General features: G+C 38.5%; 1 protein-coding gene across 1 annotated transcript in view; it reads left to right on the forward strand.

Moving 5' to 3' along the window:
* HERC6 (HECT and RLD domain containing E3 ubiquitin protein ligase family member 6) overlaps positions 1 to 15,643 on the forward strand; it is an 88,090-nt gene that overhangs the window by 54,273 nt on the left and 18,174 nt on the right. Inside the window, exons 14-17 of the mRNA XM_006867774.1 lie at positions 7,394 to 7,564; positions 7,965 to 8,111; positions 10,117 to 10,283; positions 15,314 to 15,380. Coding sequence (XP_006867836.1) covers positions 7,394 to 7,564; positions 7,965 to 8,111; positions 10,117 to 10,283; positions 15,314 to 15,380 — 552 coding nt within the window. The remainder of the gene's footprint in view (positions 1 to 7,393; positions 7,565 to 7,964; positions 8,112 to 10,116; positions 10,284 to 15,313; positions 15,381 to 15,643) is intronic.

Genomic DNA, 15,643 nt, shown 5'->3' on the forward strand with positions numbered 1-15,643 from the left:
TTGTCTATTTCTGATATCTTATTATTGATCACCTGGGCATTTTTTTGCAAGTTTTGAATTGTTTCCAATGCTGTGTCAATCCTATTTGATTGTTCCCAGATATATTTTTTTTACTTCTTCCTTATTTTCCTTGACCCCTTTTCGGATTATTTGAATTTGTTTCCATATCATTCTTCCCCTGGCCCCAAGTCTCCGGGCAGGGAGACTTGGGGCCGGGGGGAAGCTAGGTCGCCTCTTGCCTTTTTTTTTTTTTTTACCTTGCTGGAGAAACTGCTTTCCGAATGGGCCGGCCCTGGCCCTGCCCTCTAAACTCTGCAGTCACAGGAGCAACCTGCGCACCCGCAGGCAAGAGTCCCAAAATACGCATCTTTCTTTATCCTTATTAGTGTGATTTCTCAAAAATGTAAGTTCAGGAGACTTTATGATAGTTTATAAGCCATGGGACGGGTATATGAATGTTTCCTTTGTGAGATCCTACTCTTTTTTCCCCAGAGCCCATCCCTACCTTACTTCCCTGTTTGACCTGCCATACTGGAAGCCTGCCAACAATTCTTAAGTTGTTCCTCTTCATGTTATCTAGCATGAATCTTAGACTGTCTTCAGATTTTTTATCCTTTTTTCAGCTTACTCTCCTATCTTATCAGTATCAAGAGATGTGTCTTCCAGCTCACTAGTTCTGGCTTCCATCTCTTCTATTTTGCTCCTTTCCCCTTTCATTATATTGTCCATTTCTGATATTTTATTATTAATCATTTGGGACCTCTTTTTGCAGGTTTTGAAGTACTTCCACTGCTTCAAATCTTGTTTGATTGCTCTTGTAGTACTTTCCTGATTTTTTCCTTGTTTTCCTCCACCCCTTTCCGGAGCATTTGAATTTGTTTCCATATCATTCTTCTGAATTGTTTCTCAGGTAAATACCAAACCTGCTCTTCCTCTTCTGGGGAGCCTTTGTATATCTCCAACGCATTTGTCTCAGTTACTCTTTTCTGTTTTTGAACATGTTTTGAGATCGTTTGTTGTGTTTGAGATCTTTTGTTTGTCATTTCTAGTAGTTATGTGTATTTTTTTAAATGCTTAAATAGATGTTTGTTGTGTTATTAAGCTTACTGGGTGTCTCCTCATGGATATGATCAGGAGATAGGCTTCCCTTTTTGCATGTAATGTTTAGCAGCTGTTATTGGCTCTTGTCTCAATGGTGGAATTTGATAAGGTATACTTTAAGCTTGGCTATATGGCCGCGATTGCTGTGTCTTCTTGGGTAACATAGGGAGCAAAAGCTCCCACCTCCAGGAAAATATGTGTGATCAAAAGCAGAAGCAATATAAAAGCAGAGACAAAAACCACCACTTTGAAACAAAAATAAAACTGTGGCCGACTGTGCTGTGCTACATAGGCAGTGTGTGTGCATGGTAGAAGCCTCCAGCAGTGGGTGGGGGTGTCCGCTCGCTCAGGTTCCTCCTCTACTTACCACCATGGAGGTGCGCAGATAGATATTGAGAAGTTAATGGGGGAAAGATTTTCCACTATTTTTGTCTCTGAAGGTCAGTTAGGTATCTGCGTGTGCACCACATAATTCTCGAGATATTTAAGTCCTGTCATGATGAGGTTTTACAAATTGTTCTATGGTTTGTCTGTCAGGCCTGAAGTGCCTGCTTTTTTCTTGCTATATTGGCCTGCGTAAGGATCCTGAAGAAGGTGCTCCGGTAGCACAGCGGCCATGAATAGGGTTGTGAACCACAAGGTTGGCAGTCTGAAACCACCAGCCATTCCATTGAAGAAAGACGAAGCTCTCTGGTCTCACAGAGACCCACAGCCTCGGATACCCTGTACATGGTAGCCATGAGTAGGAACCGACTCCATGGCATACAGCCACCATGGGTCCTACACAAGTCAATTTTAGGGCTGCATCCCTGAGACTGATGTCATAAGTAGCCACCAAGCTCTGTCTTACTGTACTGTGGGAAAACTGTGGGGTCAGCACAGGACTTTTTGGGGGGTGGGTGCACACTCACCCACCTGAAGGTGTCTGGGCTGGGCAAAGAAGGTGCGACAGTGAAGAGAAGGAAAAAATGTGTACAGTCACCGGCACCTCCTTATGCAAATGTCCCTGTACCACTTTTAGCTCTGGTTCCTTGTGCTATATCTATCTTATTTGATTGCTCTTGTAGCACTTTCCTGACTTCTTCCTTATTATCCTCCATCCCTCTGTGAAGTATTTGGATTTCTCTCCATATCATTTTCCTGAATTCCTTCTCAGGCAGATTCAAAGCCTGCTATTCTTCTAATGGGAAGTCTATGTCTACCTCCATCTTGTTTGTATCAGTTACTCTTTTCTGTTTCTGGACATGTGCCAAGATGTTTTTCTATTTCTTGGACATTTTCAATAGTTATATGTGTTTTCAATGATTAAATGAATGTATGTTGTTGTATTATTATGCTTACCGAGCACCTCCTTCTGGATGTGTTCTGGAGAAAGGCTTTCCTTTTCATGTCTCTTATTACTGAACTGCGAGTAATCTTAGCATGTGTTGGCTATCTATGTAATGTGTAGCAGCTGGTATTGGCTTCTGCATGGATGGTGGGTTATTATAGGATATGCTTGTAGTTTGGCTCTATGGCCAAGATTGCTGTAGATTCTTGGATAATGTAGGGAGAGAAAGCTCCCACCCCAAGGAAAAAAGTAGGATCAAAAGGCAATAATTTAAAAAAAAGCAACAACAACAAAAAGCCATAGTAAATTAGTCCAGTAGTCTTTGCTAAGTATTGTGCATGCACAGAAGAAACCTTCGGGGTGGGTGGGAGTGTCCGCTCACACAGACACCCCCTCTAGTCACTGCCATGGAGGTACGCAGACAGAGAATGATGAATGAGTGGAAGAAAGATTGTTCAGACCTTTTCTTCTAATGGTTGGTTAGGGATCTTGGTATCCACAGCATCCTTCTCCCTTTAGTGTGTTTTTAACAGATGTTGGGTTTACACCACACTGATCTTGTATAATAGTAGTTGGTGTTGGCTCTTGCCTTTTATGTTGGGCTTTTACAGGGTACAAATACGTCTCAGCTGTATGGCCAGACTTGCTATCCTTTGTTAGATAAGGCAGGAATAAAAGTAGGAGAGCCAACTTCTGGGCTAAATCCTACAGTCAGACATCATAAGAACCCATTGGAGGATTAGCCTTTGGACTTTCAGCTGGGAATTTCAGCTGCTTTGCACTGTGGGAAAATTATTCCCAGTATGCACAACACTGGATCTGTTTGGGAGTGCGCACCCACACCCTGTAATAGGGCAGAACACAAGACTTGAAGGAAAAATAGCAAAAGAAGGGAAAAAAGTAAAAAAAAAAAAAAAATCACATCTCTTTTTCCTTAAGTTGCTGGGTGGTTTTCCCTCCCTAGCTGCTGGCTGTTGCCCCGCCCTTAAACGTATGCCAAGACAGCGGGTCTGAGGCAGAATCCTGATTGATTCACAAATCTCCGTGTTCCTTCTTGCTCCATTAGATTTCTCCTCCGGTATGCCCCTGAAACTATTTCCTCTTACTTTATAGTGAATTTAAAGCTCCGGGATTGTCCCACCAAAGTGTTTTTCTGGCTTTTCCATGCTTCCACGGAAGAGATGTGAGTTGGAACCAACTCGACAGCACTGAACAACAATAGACCTAAAATAAAGGTCAATGTAGATACCCTCTAACAAAGTTTAAAATCAAGCCTGAACCAAAGCATTAAATAAATTCAATGCAATCCCCTTCAAAATTCCAACAGGCTTCTCTACAGAAACAGAAAAGTCAATCCTCAAATTTATATGGAAGGCTAACGGACCCCTAATATTTAAAGTAATTTTGAAGAAAAAAAAGTAGGAGGACTTACATTGGCTGATTTCAAAATATACTGCCTTAATTAAACTGCTCAGTGACTCTGCTCAGTGATAAACACTGGACTACTAACCACAAGGTTGACAATTCAAGCCCACCAACTGCTCCATGGGAGAGACATGAAGTATTCTGCTCCTGCAAGGATTTACAAGCCTCGGGAACTCAATACAAGGTTACGATGAGTCAGAACCAACTTGATGGCTTATAATAACAACAGAATAATAACTAATATATAGACCAATGGAGTAGAATTGTGCATCCAAGAATAAGTCCATATATCTATGGTCAACTGATTTTTTATAAGGGTGCTAAGTACATGTAATGGGGAAAGAAGAACCTCTTTAATAAATGGTGCTGCGTAAATTGAATTTCCACATGTGCAAGAATGAATCAAGTCCATGACTCCTACCATACACAAAAACCAATTCAAATGGATCGAAGACCAAACTGTGTAAGTTAAAATAATAAATTTCTAAGAAGAAAATACAGAGACTTGACTGGAGGACCTCATTCATATATGATGGATTATCATATATGACAATAAAAGCACTAACAATAAGACAGAATAGATAAATAGAACATCTAGAATTAAGTAGTTTTGTTTATCAAAGGACTTACCAAAAAAGTGAAAAAATAATTTGCTTTTGAGTTTGCAAGAAAATTTTCAGAAACAATATATCCAATAAAGTTCTAATATCCAAAATATATAAAATTATTTTACAAGTTAACAACAAAGCACAAAAATATGGTCAAAGGACTTGAACAAACATTTCACCAGAGAAGATATTCAAATGGCCAATATGGACATGAAAAGATGCTCAGCATCATTACTCATGTTTGTCAAGTGTCAGCAAGTTGGTTTTGACACATAATGACCCAGTATAAGAGCTTCTGAGGAACTGCTGGTGAGTTCGAACCATTAACATTGTGATTCAAACAGACCTGCAATATTGCACTTATCCTATAGCACCATAGTATTCATTGTTGTTGTTTTTAGGTACCATCGAGTTGGTATCAACTTATAGCGACCCTATACACAACAGAACAAAACACTGCCCCATCCTGCGCCAACCTCACAATAGTTGCTACATTTGAACCCATTGCTGCTGACACTGTATCAATTCATTTTGGGGGGTCTTCCTCTTTTTATCTTATCTCCACTTTACTAATCATGATATTCTTCTCCAGAGACTGGTCCCTCCTGATAATATGTCAGAAGTATGGGAGACAGAGTCTGGCCATCCTGGCTTCCAAGGAGCATTCTGGCTGTACTTCTTCCAACACAGATTGGTTTGTTCTTTTGGCAGTCCATGGTACTTTCAATATTCTCCTCTACTACCATAACTCAAAAACATAAATTCTTCTACCATCTTCCTTATTCACTGTCCAACTTTCACATGAAAATGAGGTTACTGAAAACACCATGGCTTGGGTCAGGTGCACCTTAGTCCTCAAATCTTTGCTCTTAAACACTTTAAAGAGGTCTTGAACAACAGATTTGCCTAATGTAATATGTAGTTTAATTTCTTGACTGCTGCTTCCATGAGTGTTGATGGTTGATCCAAGCAAAATGTAGTCTTCGACAACTTCAATCTTTTCTCTATTTATCTGGGTGTTATTTACTGGTCCAGTGATGAAGATTTTTGTTTTCTTTACATTGAGGTGCAACCCATCAAAAACCCATGTGGTCTTTGATCTTCATCAGTAAGCATTTTAAGTCCTCTTAACTTTCAGTTAGCAAGGTTGTATCATCTATATAACATAGGTTGTTAGTCTTCCTCCAACCCTGATGCCACATTTTTCTTCATATAATCCAACTTCTCGAATTATTTTCTCAGCATACAAACTGAATAAGTATGGTGAAAGAATACAACCCTGGCGCACATTTCATTGGTTTGTGATCTTAAATTCTCTGTTATTTTCCTTATGAGATACCAGAAGCCCTAGAGAAGTGCTTTAAATTCAAGGCAAAAGTATCAAGTCCAACATTAGGCTGTCATTCCAAGAAGATGCCAATCAAGATCATGGGGGAGGAATGTTGAGAATTCAGAAAAGTTAAAGAGAGATACGAGAAGGCCTGAAAAAGTTTGTGGACTATTGGAATAAAAAGATAGTGGAAAAATTCCACAAACTTTTTGAAGCCCTCCTAATCCTGAGAGGGGTGACTGACATCAATTTGTGGCTGTTAAGTGCCATGGAACTGGTTCTGAATAATAATGATCCTACGCCTGTGCACAGTAGAACAAAATATTGCCTAGTTCTTTGCCATCTTCACAGTTGTTGTTACATTTGAGCCAGTTGCTACTGCCACTATGCCAATCCGTCTCATTGGGGATCATCCTCTTTTTCAGTGACCCTCGACTTTATCAAGCATTGTGTTTTTCTCCAGGGACTAGTCCCTCCTGATAACATATCCAAAGTATAAGAAACCAAGTCCCACCATCCTCACTTCTAAGGAACATGCTAACTGTACTCTTTCAAGACAGATTGGTTTGTTCTTTTGTCAGTTCATGATACTTTTAATACTCTTCTCCAACACCATAATTCAAATGTATCCATTTTTGTACAGTTTTCCTTATTCACTATTTAACTTTTATATGCACATGAGGCTATTGAGAATACTGTGGCTTGAGGCAGGTGCACCTTAGTCCTCAAACTGACACCTTTGCTCTTGAACACTTTGTGTGGAGCAGATTGGCCTAAGGCAATTATGTCATTTGACTTCTTGACTGCTGCTTCCATGAGTGTTGATTGTGGCTTCAAGCAAAATGAAGTTCTGCACAACTTCAATCTTTTCTCCATTTATCATGATGTTATTTATTGGTCCAGTTATGAGGATTTTGTTTTCTTTACATTTAATTGCAATCCATACTGAAGGTATGGTCTTTGATCTTCATCAGTAAGTATTCTAATTCCTTTTTGAGTTCAGGAAGCAAGGTTGTATCATCTGCACATTGCAGGTTGTTAATGAGTCTTTCAACAATCTTGATGCCATGTTCCTTATATAATCCAGTTACTTGAGTTATTTGCTCTGGCTAGTTAGTATCAATATAGATACAAAATGAGGCCACCTGTGCAATATTTTTAGGGGATTACCTTACAGATTCTATGGATAAATCATAGTTATTTGAAACAAAAATGGATCTTTTCTGAGACAGTCTTTTGTAAGATTGTAAGATTGATGAGGGGTGGATGCCTGAGCATGTTACATGCCAGTATTATCTTTAAGGGTCATGTTAACTATAATTAATGATCAGAGATAGCCTTCAATTACTTAGCTATTTCTTCATGGTAACTGATCCCACATACCCAATTTCCAGGTGTCATATTTCACTGATCCTACCATCTCTCAATTTCTATATATTTAATATAATGTAAATAGTATTTTCTTAAATAATTACAACATGAGTATATATAGTAATGGAAGACATATATGTATGCTATATTGAAATGTTTATTTGAAATACAAATACTTCTGGGAGGTGAGTTCAAAAGAAGTAATCAAATAATATATTCCTTTTTTAGTGGTCAAAAGAGCTAGCATACCATCATTTGCTTCAAATGGAAATGCAAAAAAAGAATGAATTTCCTTCACCTCCTAAGTTTGTACTTAGAGTCAGACGGAGCCACCTGGTTGAAGATACTTTGCGTCAGTTAAGCAAAGCTGATGTCACTGACCTATGTAAAGAATTAGTGGTACAGTAAAAAGTCTCACTGGAAATTTGAATGATGTGGGGCATGGGGAGGGAAGGAAGCATTTATGTCATGTAGCAAAGACCTTTTTATAAGAGCCTGCATTTGCGGATATGGTTATTGGCCTTATGGTTTCCAGAAATACCCCTTATCCTTCAGAGAACGGCTATGGGATGTTTAATTGCACAATTGCTATGAGTTACCTATGGCTTTAAAAATGCTACACAATGACTCATTCCAAAACTTAAAATAGAGATCATTTATATTTCACTTATGTGCGGCTCAGCACAGGATCAACTGATCTAGGCTGAGCTTTTGCTTGGCAGATCTTAACACTTACATGTTTGGGAGATCAAGGCACTGTGCTTTAAATCTGGTCTTGATGTGTGTTCTCATTCCTCAGATTGAATTTATTAAAGAAATAGATTATCAATCTAAAGGAGTCAGGTCAGAGTTCTTCCACTGTGTTTTTGAAGAAATGACTAGACCAGAATATGGGATGTTCATGTATCCTGAAGAGAGCTCCTCCTACATGTGGTTTCCTGTCAAAGTAAGTTTTCATTTCTTTTCTAGTGTTTTTTCAGAACAGAAAAAGAGCTCCAGAAACTGTAACATTCAAACTATAGAAAATCAGTAGCTTTAGGCTAGTATCTTGACTAGAACCATGCTACTCAAACTATGGTCCACAGACCAGCAAGTACAGCATCGCCTGGGACATATTAGAAATTAAGAATCTCAGGCCACACCCCAGATCGGATGAATCAGACCTATCTTGAATAATATCCCCAGGTAATTTGGATGGACATTACATTTCTCAAATGACTTTATTGAACTGTAATTGACGTGCATATTTACATATGCTAAAAGTTTAAAGTATACAATTTCATAAGTTGATGTATTCCACTACCTCCTCCTCCCAAAAAACCACTGCTGTTGAGTTGATTCTGATCTATAGGACAGAGTAGACCTGCTCCACAGTGTTTTCAAGACTGTAAATTTTTATGGAAACAAATTGTCTCATTTTTTTCTAGTGGAACTCTTGGGATTGAATCGCCAACCTTTTCATTAGCAGCCTAACACTTAACACACTGCACCACCAGGGCCCCTTGATATATTTACACCAATATGTAGATATTGGTGATATATTGTTGTTGTTGTTGTGAAGTGCCGTCAAATCAGTTCTGACCCATAGCGACCCTGTATAGGGTTTCCGAGGAGTAGCTTGTGAGCTTGAACCACCAACGTTGTAGTTCAAATGACTTTTCAGTCTGGCGCATTCACCCACTGGTGATGTAGAGATATCACCAAATCAAGATAATGAATATATCCATTGTCTCTTTCTAATCCTTCCTCCCCCTTCCCCCATGCCCAGGCTACCTCTGATTTGCTCTATATCATCAGAGCTTAGTTTGAATTTCCTAAAATCTGATAGACTGAATCATAATGCTGTCTTTTGTATTTGTTCTCTTTCACTCAGCATAACTATTCTGAAATTCATCCATGTTGTGACATGAATCCACAGTTCATTTCTTTTTATTGCTGAATAGTATTTCTATTGCATAGATCGGGCAATGCTTAGCTAGGGTTGCCTTGAGTTGGAACCCAGACAACGGTAATTAGCAATTTATTGTTATATGTATATGCCATCATTTGTTTACCCAGTCTTCTATTTATGGATATTTTGTTTGTTTCCTAAATTTTGAGAAGCACCTATCTATGATATTTCAAATTAGGAGAGAAGAAAATTGAATTTGAGCAATAACTGCCAATCAAATCAAATAAAACAAAACAAAATCCACAGCCATCAAGTCTAATTGGACTCATAGTGACCCTGTATAAGGTTTTTAAGGCTGTTAAGTCTTTACAGGAGCAGAAGCCTGATGAATTTGAACTGCTGTCCTTGCGTTTAGCAGTCTAACTTGTAACCTGCTATGCCATTAGGCCTCCTTTGGGGTTAGCAGTCCTGTGCTTATCCTACAGTGAAACCAGGGCTTTTAAAATAAAGATTCCCCAAATAGCAACATTTTCTTTCTTTCTTTTCTTTTTTTTTGCAACATTTTCCTTCTTAAAGTAATAAAAGACTTATCTTTATTTCTTTATTAGTTACACAGCACAAATAATTGTAAAAATAATCACATATTTAGCTCCTCTCTATGGGCATACTTACTTGCCACTCGCCTGTCAGTTTGTCGTACTGTGGTGACTTTTGTGTCACTGTGATGCTGGAAGCTATGGCAGCAGTATTTTCAATATGAGCAGTTCACTCATGATGAACAGGTTTCAGTAGAGCTTCTTGATTTAGACAGAATAGGAAGAAAGGAGAAGCAGTTCATTTACTTAATGTTCAGAACCATTCATTGTATTTAAAACCATAGACGAAATTTAAATTGTATTATAGCCTATAAAATAACCTCACATTTTTATTTTCCTAGAGTTCATTTGTTTCTGATTTGTAACTCTTATAAAAGGGCATACAAAATATTACTAATCTAATTATGTCTATCTGTTGTTGATTATGTATAATACATTAAGCATTTTTTCCCTTCCTCTTTCAGCCTAAATTAGAGAAGAGGACATATTACCTTTTTGGAATATTGTGTGGCCTGTCCTTATTCAATTTAAATGTTACCAACCTTCCTTTCCCACTGGCTCTGTTTAAGAAACTTTTGGACCAAAAACCATCACTGGAAGATTTAAAAGAACTCAGTCCTCTTTTGGGAAAGTGAGTAAATATAATTATTTTTCTTAAACTATATCTAGTAAGTCTAAGTTGTTTAAGCGTCAATAAATGACATTTTACAAGCATACATATAGACTAGATTTTTAAATTTCAATGAGTATATGTATGAATATTTAAATGAACTTGAATTTGTAGTATGACTTATAAAAGACTGTTGTTAAATGCAGTTAAGTCCGTTCCAACTCATTGTGACCTTGTGTAGCATTTCTGAGGCTGTAAATCTTTGTGGGAGCAGAAAGCTGCATCGTTCTCTCACTAGGATAGATTGCTAAGTGACTTTGAGTTGGTTCTGACTCATAGCCACCTTGTATAGGATTTCCAAGGAGCAGCTGGTGGTTTTGAATCGATACTGAGATTCAGTGCTTATCTTACAGTGCCACACCAGGTCTACTATAATAGAATGTTGTTGTTAAGTGGCATTGAGTTCATTGCAACCAATAGTGACCCTGTACAGGTTTTCTGAGGAGTAGCTGGTGGGTTTGAACTGCTGAGCTTGTGGTTTGAAGTCCACTGTTGATCCTATAGTGTAATGCCAGGAATGGTGTTGCTTTTGTTAAGTGTCGTTGAATCAGTTCCAACTCATAGTGATCCTGTATAGAGTTTCCAAGGAGCAGTTGGTGATCTTGAACCACCGACCTTGCAGTTCAAATGGCTTTGCAGTCTGGAGCATTAACCCATAGCACCACATAAGGACTCCACACCAGGACACCAGGATTAGACCTTCAAAAATGAAGGAAAGCCTAATGCTTCTCTAATTATTAACCCGTAATATAAGGTAGTGTAGTGGTTACGAATCGGGCTTCAAACTGCAAGGTCAGCAGTTAGAAACTACTAGCTGTTCCATGGGAGAAAGATCAGGCTTTCTACTCCTGTAAAGATTTACAGCCTTGGAAACCCTGTACAGGGTCGTTATAGGTTGGAACCGACTCAATGACACATAACAACAACAACAACAACAATATAAACAGGGAGTCTTTGGATGGTTGTTGTTGTTAAATGCCGTGGAGTCAGTTCTGACTCATAGCGACCCTGTATAGGGTTTCCAAGGAGTGGCTGGTAAGCTTGAACCATCAACCTTGCAGTTCAAACAGACCTTGCAGTCCAGCACATTAACCCAGAGCGCCACATCAGAACTGCAAACAGTTAGTATGTTCATCTGCTAACTGAAAGGCTAGTGATTTGAATCCATGCAGAGACACCTTTAAGGAAATGCCTGGTGGTTTACTTCTGAAAAATTAGCCATTGTGAACATTCTGGAACACAATCCTGCTCAAAAGCAATTGTCATTGGTATAATAAACAGTGCTTTGACCAGGTCCCTTCTAATTATCTACGTGAAAACAGTTGCTTTGGACAGTATATAATATCTTTACTGAGAATCAACCTTGCTATAGTTAGCTTAGGGTCCTAGTGTGATGCTGTAGGATAAGCACTGGTGGACTACTAACCACAAGGTCGGTGGCTCAAACCCACCAGGTACTCCTCAGAAACTCTATACAGGGGCTCTGTGTGTCAGATCTGATGCTACAGCACCTAACAACACTAGCAACATATTTTAACTTAAATATCTCAGTGAGTCAGAACTTATTTCTTAAGAGTTGAAAAAATATTTGTTATAAGCTAAAAGGCACACTAGACAACTATCTGGCTGACTGATTGGAAGAGATCCATATTCCAAAGAGAGGTGACCCAACAGAATGTGGAAGTCATTGAGCAATATCTTTGATAGCCTATGTGAGTAAAGTTTTACTAAAAGTATACAGAAATGGCTACAAGCATACACTGACAGAGCACTTCTAGAGGTTCAAGCTGGATTCAGAAGAGGCTGTGGAACAAGGGACATCATTACTGATGTCCGATGGATCTTGGCTAAAAGCAGAGAATATCAGAAAGATGTTTACCTGTGCTTTATTGACTATGCAAAATCTTTCAATTGTGTGGATCATGACAAGTTATAGACAACATTGCAAAGTATGAGTATTCTTGAACACTTAATTGTGCTCATGAGAAATCTGTACATGACATGGACCAAAAAGAAGAGAACCTGGGAACACTGAATGGTTTAAAATTAAGAAAGGTGTGAGACAGGGTTATATTCTTTCACCATACTTATTCAACCTGTATGGTGAGCAAATAATCTGAGAAGCTAGGTTCTATGAAGAAAAACATGGCATCAGGATTGGAGGAAGACTCATTAACAACCTGTGATATGCAGATGATATAATCTTGCTTGCTGAAAGTGAATAAGACTTAAAATATTTACTGATGAAGATCAAAGAGCACATCCTTTGGTATGGATTACATCTGAATGCAAAGAAAACAAAAATCCTCACCACTGGCCCAATAAACAACATTCTTATCAATGGAGAAAAGATTGAAGTTGTCAAGGACTTCATTCTTCTTGGATCAACCATCAACACTCATGGAAGGAGCAGTCAAGAAATCAAACGATGTATTGCATTAGGCAAATCTGCTGCACAAGACCTTTTTAAAGTGTTGAAGAGCAAAGATGTCAGCTTGAAGATTAAGGTGTGCCTGACCCAAGCCATGGTATTTTCAGTTACCTCAGATGCATGGGAAAGCTGGAAAGTGAATAAGAAAGACTGTAGAAGAATTGATGATTTATCGTTATGGTGTTGGAGGAGAATATTGAAAGTGCCATGGGCAGCCAAAAGAACCAACAGATCTGTGTTGGAAGAAGTGCAGCCAGAGTGTTCCTTGGAGGCCGGGATGGCCTAACTTTGTCTCTCATATTTTGAGCATATTGTCAGGAGGGACCAGTCGCTGGAGAAGGATATCATGTTTGGTAAGGTGGAGGGTCAGAGACAAAGAAGAAGACTCCCAGCGAGATGTATTGGCAAAGTGGCAGCATCAATGGGCTCAAGTGTGGCAACAATAGTGAGGTTGGCCCAACATTGGGCAGTGTTTTGTTCTGCTGTGCATAGAGTAGCTATGAGTCGGTACTGACTTGATGGCACCTAACAACAACAACAACAACATGCTGTAAGAAAAATACTGGCAACATATAGGATAGACAAAAGATCCTTGGTGTATAAATATATGTGTGTCATTACACACAGAAATAGACAAGTGTAAATTAAGAATTGATCCTAGGGTTCCAGTTTATACATGCACAAGTTTATTAAAAACAAAACATGTTTAAACATTTCTATATAGTTACTGGATGTCTGCAGACAGGTTCTCTCAGTAAAACAGCTCTCTTAGTCTTTTTACAGGGCTTCAAAAGAAAAGTCCAATAAAAACAATGGCTTCTGGGCCAGTTAAATTTAAGAGAGGTCAGATCATAAGATTATGGCAACATTCTTTTAGGATTCCAAAAGTGTAATCTTGATAGATTTTTTTCAAAGTGTGCAGGATGATCGCAGGGACTTATTATGAAGAAATTTTAAGATAATGGAAAACTATCGTGGTTATATCCAATGGAGTCAGTTCCGATTCATAGCAGCCCTGTACAGGGTTTCCGAGGCCTTAAATCTTTACGGGAGAAGAAAGTCTCATCTTTCTCCCGCTGAACAGCTGGTAGTTTCGAACTGCTGATCTTGTGGTTCGCAGCCTGATTCGTAACTACTACGTTACCAGAGCTCCTTAATGGAAAACCATAGTGGTGAGAAAAAAGACCAGGAAATTTATATCCAGGGATCTTTTCCCCCATCACAAATGCACTCACTCATTCAAGGGTAGCAGGGCTGTCCTGTGAGAATGTCCTTTGGACACCTTACTCTATCCACCCTACAGCCTTGATCTTGCCTCTTCTGCCTTCTTTGTGTGTCCAAAACTCAAAGAATATTTCAAAGGAATACGATTTGAGTCCTTTGAGGATACCCAAACTGCCATTTTGGCCTAGTATGAATGGAAGAGCATAGAATTCTCCTGGGAATGATTAGAGAGATGAAAACACTACTTTCAGAATTGAATAAATACAGAAGAGATGTCAAGAAACAAGAGCTTCACATTTTCATATTTTTGTTTAATAAAGGCGTCTATGATTCCTGATGTGGCACTGTGGGCTAATGTGCTGGACAACAAAGTCGGTTTGAACCACAAAGTCTGTGGTTCAAGCTCACCAGCCACTCCTAGGAAACCCTATACAGGGTCGTTATGGATTGGAATCAACTTCATGGCACTTAACAACAACAACAATGATTTTATAGCAATACTTTTTGACTTACCCTCATATATTGTTGTTGTCAAATGCCTTCGAGTCATTTCTGACTCATAGTGACCTGGTGGAGGGTTTTCAAGTAGCATGGCTAGTGGGTTTGAACCACCGACCTTTCAGTTCAAACTGACTTTGCAGTCCAGTATTTATCTTACCGTACCACACCAGGACTCCACCCTCATATATAGCTAATAAAAAAGGAAAATAGGTTCAGCCTCACTAGAACTGAAAAAAATGTAAATGAGATGTCGTTTTCTGCTTACAGGTTGAGACTTGTTAAAAAGTATTTTACAAAATATAGCGTTGGCAGTAGATTGGAAAATAAGACTCTGTTCCTATATGTACTATTGATAGAAGAATGAATGGCCTAAATTTCCACTTTATGCCCTGACAGTTTAGAGCAGAATTTATGAACTTCAACAATGTAAATTATTTGGACTGGACAGTTCTTTGTAGTAGGGGACTATCTGTGCATTGTAGGATCTTTAGCAACACTTCCACTAAATGTCAGTTGCAACCTTCCTTCTACTCATGACATACCAAGAAGTCACCAGTCTTTGTTAAATGTTTCCTGGAGGGCAAATCATCACTGTGAAAGAATGACTGGACACATTTTCTGTATTACCTCAAGCCCGGTAGTGTCTATATGATAGCTGGGATCCAACAACTCAAACTGTGAACACTGGTTAGCTCTAAGAAGAGGGACTAGGAACGTGGAGGAGAGGAAATTTACATTACATTATGTGTATATATATATTTCAATACACTTTTATTACTCTTGAAATTTTGTGAGACCAATGTATATAATTTTTTTAAAACAAAATTTTCATTAGGAATTTGCAAGAAGTTCTAAATGACAAAGCTGATGACATTGGAGAAGAACTTTACCTACATTTTCATGTGAGTATTTTAGTTTATGTTTAGCTGTTTTAAAAATCTTTTATTGTGAAAAAAAATATTTTATTGTGAACTGAGTGAACGTTTACAGAGCAGATCATCAATTTTACATTAAACAAACCTTATACTAAATTATACTAAATTTAGAGGTCATCTGAAGAACAGATTTGATGAATTAAACACTAAAGACCAAAGACCAGAAGAGTTGTGGGATGACATCAAGAATATCATGCATGAAGAGAGCAAAAAGTCATTAAGAAGACAAG

Source organism: Chrysochloris asiatica, unplaced genomic scaffold (genome assembly GCF_000296735.1).
Source record: "Chrysochloris asiatica unplaced genomic scaffold, ChrAsi1.0 scaffold00109, whole genome shotgun sequence".
Classification (NCBI taxonomy): domain Eukaryota; kingdom Metazoa; phylum Chordata; class Mammalia; order Afrosoricida; family Chrysochloridae; genus Chrysochloris; species Chrysochloris asiatica.